This window comes from Ranitomeya imitator, chromosome 1, assembly GCF_032444005.1.
Source record: "Ranitomeya imitator isolate aRanImi1 chromosome 1, aRanImi1.pri, whole genome shotgun sequence".
Classification (NCBI taxonomy): Eukaryota; Metazoa; Chordata; class Amphibia; order Anura; family Dendrobatidae; genus Ranitomeya; species Ranitomeya imitator.
The window spans coordinates 807,576,084-807,595,450 of record NC_091282.1 but is presented as its reverse complement, the minus strand read 5'-3'; the positions used below and the strand labels follow the sequence as shown (position 1 = coordinate 807,595,450).

Here is a 19,367-nt window from a genome sequence, read left to right as displayed (position 1 = left end):
CCGCGGGATGCCGCGCGTGCGCAGATGGAGATCGCGGTGGCCATTTTCCTGAAGCCGAGTTCGCATCTTTTATTATATTACCCGTAACTTTCACTTTCGATCTCCTGTCAGTGTCACTGCAGCGATTCCAGGAAGCACCGGGGATTTCTGAGCGTCCGCACAGCAGCAGATCACATCAGATCAGAGGCAGAGAGGATCGCACCGGGCTGAGGTGAGCAACCGCCGGACAGCAGCCGCCCGGTGTGGTGATAAGGGGGAGGCCGCATTTATGCACTTTATTTATGTATTTGCAGTTTCTCTTTACACACCACTTTTAGGGTCCTTCAGACTTTCTTATCTATTTATACTTTTTTTTTTTTGGGGGGGGGGACGAGGTGTTCCCCATTATACTTTATACTTTATACTTTAGGCACGCAGGGCCTGTGATGACGTCGCGGTCACATGACCGTGACGTCACGGCAGGTCCTTCTGCCAGACGATCTATGCCAACGGAACGTGGCGGTTGTCTCGCGAGGTGCGGTAAAAGCGGCGTAGTTGAGTATATAATGGTTTTTTTTTTTATTATTATTTTTAACATTAGATGTTTTAACTATTGTTGTAAATTGTAAAAAACTTGGTCACACAGGGTTAATAGCAGCGGTAACGGAGTGCGTTACCCGCGGCATAACACGGTCCCTTACCGCCAGCATTAACCCTGTGTGAGCAAAAAAAAAAAGAGTTGAGCAAAAAAAGCTTTGTAGGTCTCAGCAGTCACGTTGGTGGTCCCAGAGGTCTTAGTTGTTCCAGCGATCACGTTGGTGGTCCCAGCAATCGCGTTGTGGTCCCAGCGGTCACATTGGTGGTAAGCAGAACTTTTTTTTTTTTTTTGCAGTCCCGATCATGTGATGGTAACATTCACCGGCGAAAGAATTTAACTTGTCCATCTGAGGTCTTATTTCTGTTGCATTTTTTTTTATTCTAAAAAATGCATCATAGACAATTCAAATTCAGCGTACAGGCTTTACCAACTTACTCCGCTGCCGGGCCGATTGGTCATTTGGTGGGAGGACGGGACTGTGTGTAGCAGCACCCAGACGTAGGCAGAAAGTGATGTCATTCTGGGAATGCTGGAGTGTCTGCAACCAGTCCCGCTCTTATGCCGGCTACAGGAGTGCCATCCTGGTGGCCCGGGCCCTGGTCTGACCTAACTTTATTTTTTTGTTATTTTGTTAGGCTTAGATAAAATGAAGCGAAGAAAAGAAAGTGGTGCAATGTTTAGAAAAAAGAAAAAGGCTAAGGAGGAAGAATTGAAAAAAAATGAAGGTGCACTACTAAAATATCTCAGCCACGATACTACTACTCCTGTTGCTGAGGAGATTCCTAAATTCACAGCATCAGACACAAGTGCTCCTTCAACTTCAGGAACCAATGAGCAGTGTGATGACCAAGACATTGACCCAAGTGCTCCTTCAACTTCAGGAACCAATGAGCAGTGTGATGACCAAGACATTGACCCAAGTGCTCCTTCAACTTCAGGAACCAATGAGCAGTGTGATGACCAAGACATTGACCCAAGTGCTCCTTCAACTTCAAGAAGCAATGAGGAGTGTGACGATCAAAATATTCCTGCTATTGATTTAAAGGATGTTGGTCTTTGGCCAAGTAAAATTAATGATGATACAAGGATCTTACTGGTACGTCAAGGTGCATCAGTGGTTCAGCATCTAGACTCAGACTTTGCTGAAGTGGTTCGTGAGGGAGCATCAATCAAAGGACAAAACAGAAAACTTGCAACTGGTTTTTTAAAACTCTGCCAAATAATGAAAAAATGTTGAGGTCATGGTTGCTGTACTCTCCTTCCAAAAAAGCCCTTTACTGCTTTTGTTGCAGACTATTTGCAGATGCAGAAACAAGTCAGTCTAATTTTGATTCAGTGAATGGATTCAACACATGGTGGAAACTTAATCCTAAAGTATACAACCATGAATCTAGTGTGGCCCATGTAGAATGTTTCACAAAATGGAAGGAGTTAGAAATTGGACTCCAACGTGGCGTAACAATTGATAAAAAAGTACAGGAAGAAGTAGAAAATAATGTGAAGAAGTGGAGGGAGATACTTTCAAGATTGTTGGATATCATTAGATTCCTTGCTAAACAAAATTTGGCTTTACGGGGTCACAGAGAAGTAATCCATCATGAGACTGATTACGAACCTGAATCAACTGGAAAAAAGGGAAATTTTTTAGAATTAGTTCATTTGTTGGCGAAATATGATCCAGTGCTACGTGAACATATTCTAAGAATCAAGTTTGGAAAAAAGTTTGCTACATCATATTTCTCTCCTACAATTCAGAATGAGTTTATAGAAATTTTGGGAGGGAAAGTAAGAAGCAAAGTTGTGGAGCAAGTAAAAATAGCAAAGTATTTTTCTATGATATTTGACAGCACCCCTGATATTTCTCATAAGGATCAAATGTGCCAAGTTTTACGCTACGTTATGATAAATGGAAATGAAGTTAAGGTTGTGGAATCATTTGTTGATTTTATTGAAATAAAAGGTAAAACTTCAGAGAGTATTTCAACTGTGATTTTGCAACAATTAGAAAAATACGGAATTGACATCCAAAATTGTAGAGGACAAGCATATGATAATGCTGCTGTAATGGCTGGTCAACATACTGGCGTTCAGAGACGCATTAAGGAAATAAACAAAAAAGCTGAATTTGTTGCATGTACAAATCACTCTCTGAATTTGGCAGGTGTACATGCAGCTTTGTTGCACTGAGTTCGGTTACATTTTTTGGAACTGTGGAGCGTTTGTTCACATTTTTTTCTTCTTCTACCCATCGCTGGGATGTTCTGATTTCAGTCACTGGTCAAAGTGTCAAGCGTGTATTAGAAACTCGGTGGAGTGCACGGGGAGATGCTGTGAGTGCAGTGAAAAAAAATTACTCCAAAATTTTACAGGCTGTAGAACATTTAACTGGTGAAGAAGAAAATAGAGTTACCAGGTCAGATGCTGGCGTGTTGCTTGTTGCATTACAATCTTTTTCCTTCCTGTGCTTTCTTGGCCTGTGGGAATCTGTGCTTAAAGAAATTAATGACACACAGGTCTACCTACAGACCAAAGGATTAAATATCCAACAATGTGACACAAAACTTGGAGCATTAAAAGCATTTTTAACAGAAAACAGAGAGGAATTAGTTAAGCATTCAGTAGCTTATGCAAAAGAAATTTGTGAAGATTTGGTAATAGATATGGATCGCCGCTCTAGAAAGAAGAAAAAGATGGCAGGTGAAGAATCGCAAGACGTTGCATTGCCATATGAAACGGAGTTGATGAGAGAAATGTACCTTTCGTTGGAGAGAGTGATCCAAGAAATCACAAGATTTCAACAGCTTCATGCTCTTGCTGAAAAATATGCCTTCTTTACTCCATCACACCTTTTGGACGATAAGTATGAGTGTCAGCTAAATCAAGATCACGATGATATTAATAAGGAAGAGTTCCTCATTGAGAGAAAAAGGCTTAAAAGTTTTCTTTATGTTGCTGTTACACAAGACAAAAAAGAGACATGGAAGGAGGACAGTCCGTTGTTGCAGTTTATTGTAAAATACAGTCTAGAGAACTCAGTTCCAAATATTGTCATACTCCTTCGCATTTTTCTTACTATTGCTGTAAGTGTTGCTACTTGTGAGAGGAGTTTTTCCAAGTTAAAGCTGATTAAAAATTACCTAAGATCCACAATGAGCGCCATGCGTTTAGGAAATATGGCCATTCTGTCTATTGAACATCAGCTGAGTGAAGAAATAGACTTTGATGATGTTATCAACGATTTTGCAAACAGAAAGGCAAGAAAAGTAAAATTCTAAAATATTTGAAATCAACTTTACTCCCAAAGTGACAATTTAAAGTTTCAGTTAAACAATAAAGAGTTTTTTTTCTGTGCGTGTTGTCCTGACTATTTTTGGTAACATTTGTGTGTATTGAGTCAGCGGGGGGGGGGGGGGGGGGGCGCCAAACTCGGGAACGGCAAAAGCTCTAGCTACGCCACTGTTTGGCCGTTCTAGCTAGTAAAATAAGGGGCTAAATGGCGGAAAAAATTGGCGTGGGCTCCCGCACCATTTTCTCCGCCAGAGTAGTAAAGCCAGTGACTGAGGGCAGATATTAATAGCCTGGAGAGGGTCCACGGTTATTGGCCCCCCCCCTCCGGCTAAAAACATCTGCCCCCAGCCACCCCAGAACAGGCACATCTGGAAGATGCGCCTATTCTGGCACTTGGCCACTCTCTTCTCATTCCCGTGTAGCGGTGGGATATGGGGTAATGAAGGGTTAATGCCACCTTGCTGTTGTAAGGTGACATTAAGCCTAATTAATAATGGAGAGGCGTCAATTATGACACCTATCCATTATTAATTCAATACTAGTAAAGGGTTAAAAAAAAACACACACATTATTAAAAAATAATTTATTGAAAAAATCACAAAGGCTGTTGTATTCATTTATTCTACTCTCAATCCAGTCACTGAAGACCCTCGATCTGTAAATTAAAAAAAAATAATAAACCAACAATATACATACCTTCCGAGGATCTGTAAGGTCCAACGATGTAGATCCATCTGAAGGGGTTAAAATATTTTGCAGACACGAGCTCCGCTAATGCAGGCTGCTCATGTCTGCATTACCCCGGTGAATGAAGCTAAATATAGGTCAATGACATATATTTAGCTTCATTTGCGGTGAGGCGCCCTCTGCTGGCTGTTCCTAGATCATGGGAACTTTCCTAGAAAGCTCCCTTGCTCGAGTTCATATGAGGACAACCAGCAGAGGGCGCCTCTTATGATCTCGAGCAAGGGAGCTTTCTAGGTAAGAGATAAAAATACTGTTAAAAAGGGCCTGCGCTGTGCGTTACAATAGTGTATGTAGTGTTCCCTGATTCCCCACCTATGCTGCGAAATACATTACCAAAGTCGCCATTTTCGCCTGTCAATCAGGCTGGTCAGGTCAGGTGGGCGTGGTGACATCGCTCTTTTCTTCCCCAGCTTTACGTTGGTGGCGTAGTGGTGTGCGCATGTCCCAGTGCCGAATCCACTTGCGCGCACGTGAAGAAACAGCGCCATGATCTGCGCTATTACTGTCTTCGGTGGGGGCGGCCATCTTCCTGGGGTTGCGCGTGCGCAGATGGAGTGCTCTGCTGCACGGGGCTTCAGGAAAATGGCCGCGGGATGCCGCACATGCGCAGAAGAGATCGCGGCGGCCATTTTCCTGAAGCCGAGTTTGCATTTTCTTGAGGCCATTTTCCTGAAGCCTCCCCTCTCATCTCTCCAGCCTCTCATATCCTCCCCCCACTTGGGCCTGCCTGCTGCTGCTTAAAGGTACAGCACCCATTTCTGGATGCCAGATGCACACTAACAAGTAATGCCCTGATAGCGGGCGGCCATGCGCCCAAGACCCCCTCCCCCCGCAGCAGCCGGGGCTGAGGTAGGTGGGTGGGTGGGGTGACACCGGTCCTAAAAAAAAATTTTTTTTTTTTTTAAAACTTGCTCAGGTGCTGCCCCCTCACATCGCCCCACCCTAGGCACGTGCCCTCAAGTGCCTAGTGGCAAATACGGCCCTGAATGGGACATACTCCTTCCAAAAAGTTCAACTTTTGTCTCGTCAATCCACTGAGTATTCTTCCAAAAGTCTTGGGGATCATCAAGATGTTTTCTGGCGAAACTGAGACAAGCCTTTCTGTTCTTATTGCTCAGCAGTGGTTTTCGTCTCTGAACACTGCTATGCTGGCCATTCCTCCCCAGTCTCTTTCTTATGGTAGAGTCATGAACACTGACCTTAACTGAGGCAAGTTAGGTCTGCAGTTCCTTGGATGTTGTTGTGGGGTCTTTTGTGACCTCTTTGGTGAGTCGTCTCTGCACTCTTGGGGTAATTTTAGTCGGCAGGCCACTCCTGGGAAGGTTCACCACTGTTCCATGTTTTCGCCATTTGTGGATAAAGACTCTCATTGTGGTTCGCGGGATTCTCAAAGCTTGAGAAATGGCTTTATAACCCTTTCCAAACTGATAGATCTCAGTTACTCTGTTTCTCATTTGTTCCAGAATTTCTTTGGATTGCGGCATGATATCTAGCTTTTGAGGATATTTTGTTATTTTGGTCTACTTCACTTTGTTAGGGTGGTTTCACACTTGCGTTTTTGTCTGCAGCGGTTTTTTTTTTCAAAAAAACGCATGCATTTTTCCCCTATATTTAACATTGAAAACGCATGCGTTTTTGTTTGTACGCGTTTGGTCGCGTTTTGCAACGCATGCGTTTTTTTACTGCATGCGTTCATTTTCAGAAATGCAACTTGTAGTATTTTTGAGAGGCGTTTTTTGGACCAAATAAAACGCATGCGTTTTCATGCGGTTTTTTTTGGTCAAAAAATACATTGGAGTCAATGGGGATGCATGCTTTTTTTGTGCATGCGTTTTTTTGCGTTAAAAACGCATGCGTTTTTATATTAAAAAACCAGAAAACACACTGATATGCCACCCCCCAACATAAAGGTGATAAAGGGATCCTAACCCTAACCCTACCCCTAACCCTACCCCTACCCCTAACCCTAACCCTACCCCTAACCCTAAGGGATCCTAACCATAACCCTACCCCTACCCCTAACCCTAACCCTAACTATTTCTGTTTATAGTGTGTTTTTTACTTTATTTTGATGATTGGCAGCTGTCACACATTTCTCAGCATGCGTTTAAAAAATGCAAACGCATGAAAAAACGCATGTAAACGCGTCAAAACGCAGCATTTTTTTCACCACATGCAAAAACGCATGCGTCAAAAAAACGCAGCGTTTGCACGCATTTACATGTGTTTTTTCACCATGCGTTTTTTTGCGTTTTTTACCGCAAAAACGCACCCAAAAAAACGCAAATGTGAAACCAGCCTTATGCAGATCCTATTTAAAGGGACACTGTCACCTGAATTTGGAGGGAACAATCTTCAGCCATGGAGGCGGGGTTTTTGATTCACCCTTTCCTTACCCGCTGGCTGCATGCTGGCTGCAATATTGGATTGAAGTTCATTCTCTGTCCTCCGTAGTACATGCCTTGCCTTGTGCAGGCGTGTACTACGGAGGACAGAGAATGAACTTCAATCCAATATTGCAGCCAGCGGGTAAGGAAAGGGTGAATCAAAAACCCCAAAACCCCGCCTCCATGGCTGAAGATTGTTCCCTCCAAATCCAGGTGACAGTGTCCCTTTAAGTGATTTCTTGATTGAGAACAGGTGTGGCAGTAATCTGGCCTGGGTATGGCTAGGGAATTTGAATTCAGCTATCCAAAGATGTGATAAACCACTGTCAATTTATATTTTAGGGAGGGGGCAATCACATGTTCACACAGGGAGCTGTAGGTATGGATTTATTTTTCTCTTAATAATAAAGACCTTCATTTAAAAACTGCATTTTGTGCTTACTTGTGTTATCTTTGTTTAATATTTGATTGGTGATCTGAAACATTTGAGTGTGACAAACATTCAAAAGAATTGGAAATCAGGAATGTGACAGTTTTTCACATCTATGTTTGGCATAGCTGTAATCATACTGACCTGAAAAATTATATTGCCAGGTAATTTTCACCCCACAAAGAACGATGTAAAAATAAAATCCCAAATAATGGCTGAATTTCATTACTTTTTAACCATTTCACCTACATTTTTCCAATTTTTCAGTACATTATATGGTAAAATGAATGGTTTAATTCAAAACCACAACTTTTCTTGGCTATAGCAATGGAAAAAGAAAAGGAGAAAAATAAATGCGCAAAAACCAAAAATATTCTCGTTCTTAAAGCAAAGGTCCCCAACCTTTCTGACATTGAGAACCATATTCAGCTATGAAAGAGGGGCACAAGCCACATCCAGCTTCTGCCCCACACAGTAGTAACACCCAAAGCCCCCTATTACTGGTATAATGATAGGCAAAGCTTTTCCACTGAAAAAACACCATAGCAGTATTCCAAGCTCCAGGGTTTCCTATTTTACCCCCATTTAGATCTACATCTAGAGATCTACTATTAAAGTGAACCTGTCAGCAGGAGTTTGCTAAGTAACCTACAGGCATTGTCAGGTTGGCACTGTTATACTGATTAAAATGACACCTCGAGTGAAGAAATCCATCTTGTGATTCTTCTGTAATCAGTGTTAGAAGTTTGCAGTTAATTATATGTTCGTGCTCCAGGGCGGAACTTTAGGCAGAGTCTTATTTTCCTGCTACATCCTGCTCTAAGGCTACTTTCACCCATCAGGTTTTCAGTGTCAGGCTAAATCCGGCTAATTTTCAAAAAAACGGATCAGGCGAATGTTGCTGCTGGATCAGGTTTTTTTCCCATAGACTTGTATTAGTGCCGGATTGCACCGGATGACATTGAGTTTTGTCCGGTTTCCGCCAGATTCGGCAAATCTGCCGCTTCTGGTTTCTTGAAAAAACGTCCATAGCAACGTTTTTTGTCTCCAGCGAAAAAGCCGGAAGCGCTGGATCCGGCGCTTCCGGCTGTTTGCTAGAATGGAAGCCTATGGGAGCCGGAAGGTGCCGGATCCGGAAAAAGGTGGATCCGGCGGCCTGATCCGGTTTTTTAAACTGAGCATGCTCCAAAAAATTTTTTAGCCAATAATCTAGATATGCTAGCTGGATCCGTCAAAAAAACGGATCCGTCGCATCAGTTTTTTACAATCTGCGCCAGATCCAGTTTTTCCAACATTTGCCGGATTTAGCCTGACACTGAAAACCTGATGTGTGAAAGTACCCTAAGCCAGAGAAACCTGCCCACATGCCCAGCCTGAAGCACAAACAGTCTGTCTCTATAATGAGGAACGTGTTTGTGCTTCGGGCGGCCTTTGGGCTGGTCTTTCCTTGGTTTCTGTGGCTTAGGGCAGGAAGATAAGATTCTGCCTACAGTCCTGCCCCGGAGCATGAGCATCTCAATAGCTGCAAACTTCTAACACTGATTACACAGGAACCACAAGATGGATTTCTTCACCTCAGGTATCATTTTAATCATTTTAACACTGCCAACCTGACAGTGTCTGTATGTTACTTATCAAAATCCTGCTGACAGATTCGCTTTAATAGCTTTTTGCTACACCTGGTGCTAATGCACCAAGCTGGCAGACAGCCACGAACCACACATCACAGTCACGCAAGCCACATGTGACTCTCGAGCTGCAGGTTGGGGACATCTTCCTTAAAGGATTACAATATGCCAGATTTATTAAAATAAGTTCATGCTGTTTGATAAGTCTGATGCACCTTTATACTGTATAGCCTAAGTTTGCACCATCTATAACTTGGCTTACTGTTTGGTGAATTTTTGATGCATGGTATTGAAATTTAGTGTTCTGTCGCCACATGGAATGGAGATGTAGCTGACTGATAAGGTGCTCTAAGATTTTCCTACCTCTGAATCCAAGATGAGGAGCAGACAGCACTAGTGTAGACACAGTGTCCGCAGGCTCAGTCATGGCAGTCTCCATCATGGCATGCTTGTTTGACCCTTCATAGATTCGCTGTGTCCTCGGTGCTGGTGCGGACTGCAGTGCGTTCCCAGCAGTGTCAAGTTCTCACAGAAAACATCCCAGACGAGCCCCCAGAGTATGCTGTTCCCCCAGATAGAATTACTATTCCGCTGTTCTTTTTGCATATCGTAGAAAATAAGTTCTGCATTTGTTTGTTACTTGCTAAATGTATTATTATCATGCCAACAAGTATTATTTCTGTATCTGGGTTTAACCCCTTAGTGACAGAGCCAATTTGGTACTTAATGACCGAGCCAATTTTTGCAATTCTGACCACTGTCACTTTATGAGGTTATAACTCTGGAACGCTTCAACGGATCCCGCTGATTCTGAGATTGTTTTTTCGTGACATATTGTACTTCATGTTAGTGGTAACATTTCTTCGATATTATTTGCGATTATGTATGAAAAAAACGGAAATATGGCGAAAATTTTTAAAATTTTGCAATTTTCAAACTTTGTATTTTTATGCCCTTAAATCAGAAAAATATGTCACGAAAAATAGTTAATAATAATAACATTTCCCACATGTCTACTTTACATCAGCACAATTTTGGAAACAAAATTTTTTTTTGTTAGGGAGTCATAAGGGTTAAAATTTGACCAGCAATTTCTCATTTTTACAACACCATTTTTTTTAGGGACCACATCACATTTGAAGTCATTTTGAGGGGTCTATATGATAGAAAATACCCAAGTGTGACACCATTCTAAAAACTACACCCTTCAAGGTTCTCAAAACCACATTCAAGAAGTTTATTAACCCTTTACGTGCTTCACAGGAACTGAAACAATGTGGAAGGAAAAAGGAACATTTAACTTTTTTTTGCAAACATCTTAATTCAGAACCATTTTTTTTATTTTCACAAGTGTAAAAACAGAAATGTAACCATAAATTTTGTTATGCAATTTCTCCTGAATACGCCAATACTCCATATATGGGGGTAAACCACTTAGAAGTGAAGGAGCGCCGTTTGACTTTTTCAATGCAGAATTGGCTGGAATTGAGATCGGAAGCCATGTCACGTTTAGAGAGCCCCTGATGTGCCTAAACAGTGGAAACTCCCCACAAGTGACACCATTTTGGAAACTAGACCCCTTAAGGAACTTATCTAGATGTGTGGTGAGCACTTTGAACCCCCAAGTGCTTCACAGAAGTTTATAACGTAGAGCCGTGAAAATAAAAAATCGCTTTTGTTTACACAAAAATGATCTTTTCGCCCACAAATTCTTATTTTCACAAGGGTAACAGGAGAAATTAGACCACAAAAGTTGTTGTGCGATTTCTCCTGAATACGTTGATACCCCATATGTGAGGGTAAACCACTGTTTGGGCGCACCGCAGAGCTTGGAAGTAAAGGAACGCCGTTTTACTTTTTCAATGTAGAATTGGCTGGAATTGAGATTGGACGCCATGTCGCGTTTGGAGAGCCCCTGATGTGCCTAAACAGTGGAAACCCCCCACAAGTGACCCCATTTTGGAAACTAGACCCCTTAAGGAACTTATCTAGATGTGTGGTGAGCACTTTGAACCCCCATGTGCTTCACAGAAGCTTATAATGTAGAGCCGTGAAAAAAAAAAAAAAAAATCGCATTTTTTCTACAAAAATGATCTTTTTGCCCACAAATTTTTATTTTCACAAGGGTAACAGGAGAAATTAGACCACAAAAGTTGTTGTGCAATTTCTCCTGAGTACGCTGATACCCAATATGTGGGGGTAAACCACTGTTTGGGCGCACCGCAGAGCTTGGAAGAAAAAGAGTGCCGTTTTACTTTTTCAATGTAGAATTGGCTGGAATTGAGATCGGACGCCATGTCGCGTTTGGAGAGCCCCTGATGTACCTAAACAGTAGAAATTCCCCACAAGTGACCCCATTTTGGAAACTAGACCCCCCATGGAACTTATCTAGATTTGTGGTGAGAACTTTGAATGAGTCGTGAAAATAAAATAAAAAAATTTTTTCCACAAAAAAGATATTGTAGCCCCCAAGTTTTTATTTTCACAAGGGTAACAGGAGAAATTGGACTGCAATAGTTGTTGTCCAATTTATCCCGAGTACGCTGATGTGCCATATGTGGGGGTAAACCACTGTTTGGGCGCACGGCAGAGCTCAGAAGGGAAGGAGCGCCTTTTTGGAATGCAGACTTTGATAGAATGGTCTGTGGGCATTATGTTGCGATTGCAGAGCCCCTGATGTACCTAAACTGTAGTAACCCCCCACAAGAGAACCCATTTTGGAAACTAGACCCCCCAAGGAACTTATCTAGATGTGTGGTGAGAACTTTGAATGCCCAAGTGCTTCACAGAAGTTTAGAATGCAGAGTCGTGAAAATAAAAAATATTTTTTTTTTCACAAAAAAGATATTGTAGCCCCCAAGTTTTTATTTTCACAAGGGTAACAGGAGAAATTGGACCACTAAAGTTGTTGTCCAATTTATCCTGCGTATGCTGATGCCCCATATGTGGAGGTAAACCACTGTTTGGGCGCACGGCAGAGCTCAGAAGGGAAGGAGCGCCGTTTTGGAATGCAGACTTAGATAGAATGGTCTGTGGGCGTTATGTTGCGTTTGCAGAGCTCCTGATGTACCTAAACAGTAGTAACCCCCCACAAGTGACCCCGTTTTGGAAACTAGACCCACCAAGGAAATTATATAGATGTATGGTGAGAACTTTGAATGCCCAAGTGCTTCACAGAAATTTATAATGCAGAGTCATAAAATATATATATATATATATATATATATATATATATATATATTTATTTTTTTTCCACAAAAAAGATTTTGTAGCCCCCAAGTTTTTATTTTCACAAGGGTAACAAGAGAAATTGGACCCCAGAAGTTGTTGTCCAATTTATCCCGAGTACGCTGATGCCCCATATGTGGGGGTAACCCACTGTTTGGGCGCACGGCAGAGCTCAGAAGGGAGGGAGCACCATTTGACTTTTTGAGCGCAAAATTGGCTGTCATGTTTGGAGACCCCCTGATGTAACTAAACAGTGGAAACCCCCCAATTCTAGCTCCAACCCTAACCCCAACACACCCCTAACCCTAATCCCAACCTTATCCATAATCCTAATCACTAACCCTAACCATAATCACAACCCTTACCCCAAAACAACCCTAATGTCAACCCTAACCATAACCCTAATCAAAACCCTAAATCCAACACACCCCTAATCCTAATCTCAACCCTAACCTCAAACCTAACCCTAATCACAATACACCCCTAATCACAACCCTAACCCTAACCCTAATCACAACCCTAACCTTAACCCTAATCCCAAACCTAACCCTAATCCCAAGCGTAACCCTAATGCCAACCTTAACCCTAATACCAACCCTAATCCAAACCCTAACCCTAATCCCAACTCTAACCCTAACTTTAGCCCCAACCCTAGCCCTAACTTTAGCCCCAGCCCTAACCCTAGCCCTAAGGCTACTTTCACACTTGCGTCGTTTGGCATCCGTCGCAATCCGTCGTTTTGGACAAGAAACGGATCCTGCAAATGTGCCCGCAGGATGCGTTTTTTGCCCATAGACTTGTATTGCCGACGGATCGTGACGGATGGCCACACGTCGCATCCGTCGTGCACTGGATCAGTTGTGTTTTGGCGGACCGTCGGCACAAAAAAAGTTCAATGAAACTTTTTTTGTACGTCGCATCCGCCATTTCTGACCGCACATGCGTGGCCGTAACTCCGCCCCCTCCTCCCCAGGACATAGATTGGGCAGCGGATGCGTTGAAAAACTACAGCCGCTGCCCACGTTGTGCACAATTTTCACAACGTGCGTCGGTATGTCGGGCCGACGCATTGCGACGGCCCCGTACCGATGTAAGTGTGAAAGAAGCCTAACCCTAAATTTAGCCCCAACCCTAACCCTAAATTTAGCCCCAACCCTAGCCCTAACCCTAGCCCTAACCCTAACCCTAACCCTAGCCCTAACCCTAGCCCTAACCCTAACCCTAGCCCTAACCCTACCCCTACCCCTAACCCTACCCCTAACCCTAATTTTAGCCCCAACTGCTGTTCTCCTGCCGGCCAGCAGATGGAGACAGATGGCGGGCGCACTGCGCATGCGCCCGCCATTTTCTTTTGCCGGCGGCCAGGAGGAGCAGCAGGAGGATCCAGGGACACAGGTGAGTATTGTAGGGTCCCCAAAGCATCGGGGGAGATAGGTAAGTATTGGGGGGCCACCTGGGACCCCTTTTCTCTGTCCTCTGATGTGCGATCACATCGGAGGACAGAGAAATTAAAAAGAGATCGCTTTTTTTTTGCGATCGCCGGTAAACGGTTAATTACCGGCGATCGCAAATGCGGGGTGGGTAAAAAAAAACCCGAATCATGTTCTCTGGGGTCTCGGCTACCCCCGGCAGCTGAGACCCCGGAGAAAATCTGACTCTGGGGGGCGCTATTTACTTTTTCCACAGCGCCGTTAATTAACGGCGCTGTGGTTTAAGTACCCTTAGCGGCCGCCGTTAAAAGGCGTATCGGCGATCGCTAAGGGGTTAAATAAACCAAATCTTGAATTGTGGTTCTACATTTGAGTCTGTCAGCTCTCATTTTGGATATGGTGGTAGGAAAACCTCACAGCTCCTTTATCGTAAGCCATATTACAAGACTCGTTAAAAAGGTTCATTGTGACTTGTAGGATCGATACTTCCAACAGGTGGGGATATAGAGTTCAAGTCATCTTTCTCTCTGAATAGGCAATTTGCATATTACATTTTCAAACGGAGCATTGCACGGTGACTAAGCCTGCTTACCTTGACCAGCCAGAGCTGGTATGTCACTTTCCACAAGGAGAAACCTTACCTTTTAGACGCCAGTCCAGAACCTCTCACCTAGCCAAATCAGTTCTCATACTTTACACTGACAAGGGCCAATAGCCCAAAACACCTTGCACATTGAGTTTCTGATTTGGCTTTTATCCTAAGTCATATTACAAGACTCGTTAAAGGGTTGATTGTGACTTGTAGGTTTGCTACTTCCAACAGGTGGCGCTATAGAGTTCAAGTCCTCTTTCTCTCTGAAGAGGAAATTTGCATATTAAATTTCCCAGAGGAGCATTGCACGGCAAATAAGCCTCCTTACCTTGATAAGTCAGAGCCTGTATGTCACTCTCCACAAGGAGAAACCTTACCCTTAGACTCCAGTCCAGAGCCTTTCATCTAGCCAAATTAGTTCTCATACTTTGCGCTGATGAGGGCCAACAGCCCGAAACACCGTGTCTGCAAATTGAGATTCTGATTTGGCTTTTATCCTAAGTCATATTACAAGATTAAAGGGTTGATTGTAACTTGTAGGATCGCTACTTCCAACAGGTGGGGCTATAGAGTTCAAGTCTTCTTTCTCTCTGAAGAGGCAATTTGAATATTATAACTCCTTTATCAGTCAGCTATATCTCCATTTGCCTAATGTGGAGATAGAACAGTCAGAAATTGTATTAGAGTCCAGTGAATGTGTCTGATTTATGCCTGCACACCAGAGCGCAGCTGCATCTCACAAAGGAGTCTCTCTAGCAACAGGCAAGTCAGAGAGAGGCGCAGCACATCTGCAATAATCTACACTCTCCTACAAGTCTTCAGCAATCTTCACCAAGCTGTTTTCACATTTAAATGAACTGTTTGCTTGCACAGTTAAAGAACAGTTCACAAGTGCTTCTCACTAAATTAGAATATCATCAAAAAGTTAATTTATTTCAGTTCTTCAATACAAAAAGGGAAACCCATATATTATACTATTACAAACAGAGTGATCTATTTCAAGTGTTTATTTCTGTTAATGTCGATGATTATCGCTTACAGTCAATGAAAACCTAAAAGTCATTATCTCAGATTATATAGAATAATTAACAAGTCTGTCTCAGTAGGCTTCACAATCATGGGGAAGACTGCTGACTTGACAGATGTCCATGGAGAGATGAGTGGAAGGAAAAAGTGTGGTAGAAAAAGCCTTGAAAGGATTGTTAAGAAAAGCCCATTATAAAATTTGGGGGAGATTCAAAAGGAGTGGCCTGCTGCTGGAGTCATTGCTTCAAGAGCCACCACCCACAGATGTTTCAAGGACATGGGCTACAAGTGTCGCTTTCCTTGTGTAAAGCCACTCATGACCAATAGACAATGCCTGAAGCGTCTTACCTGGGCCAAGGAGAAAAAGAACTGGACTGTTGCTCACTGGTCCAAGGTGCTGTTATTTGCAGATTAAAATAAATTTTGATTTCATTTGGAAATCAAGGTCCCAGAGTCTGGGAAGGGTGTAGAGGCACACAATCCAAGCTGCTTGAGGTCTTTTGTGAAGTTTTCACAATCAGTGATGGTTTGGAGAGCCATGTCATCTGCTGGTGTAGGTCCACTGTGTTTTATCAAGACCAAAGTCAGCGCAGCCATCTACCAGGAAATTTTACAGCACTTCATGCTTCCCTCTGCCGACAAGCTTTTTGGAGATGGAAATTTCATTCTCCAGCAGGATTTGGCACCTGTCCACACTGCCAAACGTACCAATACCTGGTTTAAAAACAACAGTATCACCGTGCTTGATTGGCCAGCAAACTCGCCTGACCTTAACCCCATAGAGAATCTATAAGGGTATTGTCAAGAAGAAGATGAGAGATAAAATACTCAACAATGCAGATGAACTGAAGGCTGCTATCAAAGCAACCTGGGCTTCCATAACACCTCAGTAGTGCCACAGGCTGATCGCCTCCATGTCATGCCGCATTGATGCAGTAATCATTTTTCAAGCTGGTGTTATAAAGTACCGTATTCTAATTTACTGAGATAATGACTTTTGGGTTTTCATTGGCTGTAAGCCACAATCATCAACATTAACGGAAATGAACACTTGAAATAGATCAATCTGTTGTATTGAAGAACTGAAATAAATGAACTTTTTGATGACATTGTAGTTTACAGAGAAGCACTTGTATGCATGTGCAGTTTCACCTCAAATCTCACCTGCATGGAAAAATCTGTGTGAGTTTTTAAAGTACAGTTCGCAAATTCTTTTAAAAAATTGAAAGAAACTGGTGAGCAGGAAATGGCATCTATGCAGGCATGTAATATTTAACCATACTTAATATGCAAACTGGATTTCATCTGTCTCATTTTTTTTAGCATTATGGCCAGACTGCTGAATTTATTCATTTGTCAGATATCCTCAATGTAGCTTTTACTGGAATATTTACTGTGGAAATGCTATTAAAATTAGCAGCATTTAAAGCCAAGGTGAGTGTGTACAGAGTTTTCCAGTACTTTTATATTGCTGACCTATCTCCCAGACATTATTTGACAGTACATAAAAATAGGGCATGCCTCGTCCATAAAAACAACTGACTTTTTGAAAGCTGGAGAAACTTGCACAGAGTAATATGACTGTAAGGGCTCATGCACACATCTGTTCAATCACAGACCTCAAGGGACAGAGTGACCAGGGTCCTTTTGATCTGAGCCTGATAATCTATTAGAAATAGATGAAGCTGTCATGCTCTGGTCTGAAGTCCACCCGGTCCCCTTCTGGGTCTTGTGACTTCAAACCAGACTAGCCAGATCACACAGGGTTATGTGTGGACCAGAAGTCACTTTCACAACTCTTTAACTCTATGGAGATTTGTTCTGAGGCTTACTAGGCTTACATTAGTGGAAGTAGCATCGCTCCACCCAACAGTCATGATAAGGAGAGGTTACATGATCCAGAAGTGGACCAGAGCAACACTGGAAACCAGGAAAGACAACAATCGATTAGCATTTTATTACAACTACATTACGTCACATACATGTTTAGAAAGAATAAGTGAATAAATATTTTGCTTCTTTAATGACTTATTATGGCTTTCGAATATGTCTGTAAAAGTAAGCTTTATTACATTTATATTAAATTAAACACAATGTATTAAGTCACAATTTTCTTTCTTTTTATTTTAGGGATACTTCGGGGACCCTTGGAATGTCTTTGACTTTCTAATTGTTATAGGCAGTGTAATAGATGTAATCCTGAGTGAGATTGATGTAAGTAACCTCTTCAACAACTGATCTAGTTTGGTCTATCATAAGGGCCAAGTACTTCCAGCTTTAAAGTTCATTATAGATAAGACTAGATGGTGGCCCGATTCTAACGCATCGGGTATTTTAGAATATGCATGTCCACGTAGTATATTGCCCAGCCACATAGTATATTGCCCAGCCACATAGTATATTGCACAGCCCACGTAGTATATTGCCCAGTCACACAGTATATTGCCCAGTCACGTAGTATATTGCCATGCCACTTAGTATATTGCCCAGCCACGTAGTATATAGCCCAGCCACATAGTATATTGCCCAGCCACGTAGTATATTGCCCAGCCACATAGTATATTGCCCAGTCACGTAGTATATTGCCCAGTGATGTAGTATATTGCCCAGCCACATAGTATGTTGCCCAGTTACATAGTATATTGCCCAGTGACGTATACAGCACAGAGCCACGTAGTATATTGCACAGCGACGTAGTATACAGCACAGAGCCACATTGTATATTGCCCAGCCACGTAGTATATTGCCCAGCTACGTAGTATATTGCCCAGCCACATAGTATATTGCCCAGCCATGTAGTATATTGCCCAGCCACGTAGTATACTGCCCAGCCACGTAGTATATTGCCCAGCCACGTAGTATATTGCCCAGCCACGTAGTATATTGCCCTGCCACGTAGTATATTGCCCAGCCACGTAGTATATTGCCCAGCGACGTAGTATATTGCCCAGCGACGTAGTATATTGCCCAGCGATGTAGTATATTGCCCAGCCACTTAGTATGTTGCCCAGTTACATAGTATATTGCCCAGTGACGTATACAGCACAGAGCCACGTAGTATATTGCACAGCGACGTAGTATACAGCACAGAGCCACATTGTATATTGCCCAGCCACGTAGTATATTGCCCAGCTACGTAGTATATTGCCCAGCCACGTATGTCACAGGTTAAAAAATAAAAAATAAACATATACTCACCTTCCGAGGGCCCCTTGTAGTTCGGTCACATGACCGTGACGTCATGGCAGATCATTCTCGCGCAGGCACTGTGATGACATCGCGGTCACATGACCGTGACGTCACGGCAGGTCGTTCTTGCGCAGGCGCGCAGGGCCTGTGATGACGTCGTGGTCACATGACCGTGACATCATGGCAGGTCCTTCTCGCGCAGGACCTGTGATGACGTCGCGGTCACATGACCGTGACGTCATGGCAGGTCCTTCTTGCGCAGGCGTGCAGGGCCTGTGATGACGTCGCAGTCACATGACCGTGACATCATGGCAGGTTCTTCTCCCATACCATCCTTGGCACCGGAACCTGCCGGAGGTCACCGGAGCATCGCAAAAGGTGAGTATATAATGATTTGTTATTTTTTTAATTATTTTTAACATTAGATGTTTTTACTATTGACGCTGCATAGGCACCATCAATAGTAAAAACTTGGTCACACAGGGTTAATAGCGGCGGTAACGGAGTGAGTTACCCGCGGCATTGCGCGGTCCATTACTGCTGGCATTAACCCTGTGTGAACAGTGACTGCGGGGAGTATGGAGCGGGTGCCGACTGCAGGGGAGGGACTAATCGGACTGTGGCCGTCGCTGATTGGTCGCGGCAGCCATAACAGGTAGCTGGTGAGACCAATCAGCGACTTGGATTCCATGACAGACAGAGGCCGTGACCAATGAATATCCGTGACAGACAGAAACACAGAAGGACAGAAAGACGGAAGTGACCCTTAGACAATTATATAGTAGATTGATAAAGTATTTAAAGCTGTAGTAATTAATCATTGTCCTTACAATAAAAGAAGCTGC

At 43.0% G+C, this 19,367-nt stretch overlaps 1 protein-coding gene across 2 annotated transcripts in view; it reads left to right on the top strand.

Moving 5' to 3' along the window:
- CACNA1S (calcium voltage-gated channel subunit alpha1 S) overlaps positions 1 to 19,367 on the top strand; it is a 592,997-nt gene that overhangs the window by 414,547 nt on the left and 159,083 nt on the right. For both annotated transcript variants that reach the window (XM_069739086.1, XM_069739077.1), the window contains exons 28-29: positions 16,657 to 16,767; positions 17,464 to 17,547. In XM_069739086.1, the coding sequence (XP_069595187.1) occupies positions 16,657 to 16,767; positions 17,464 to 17,547 (195 nt within the window). The remainder of the gene's footprint in view (positions 1 to 16,656; positions 16,768 to 17,463; positions 17,548 to 19,367) is intronic.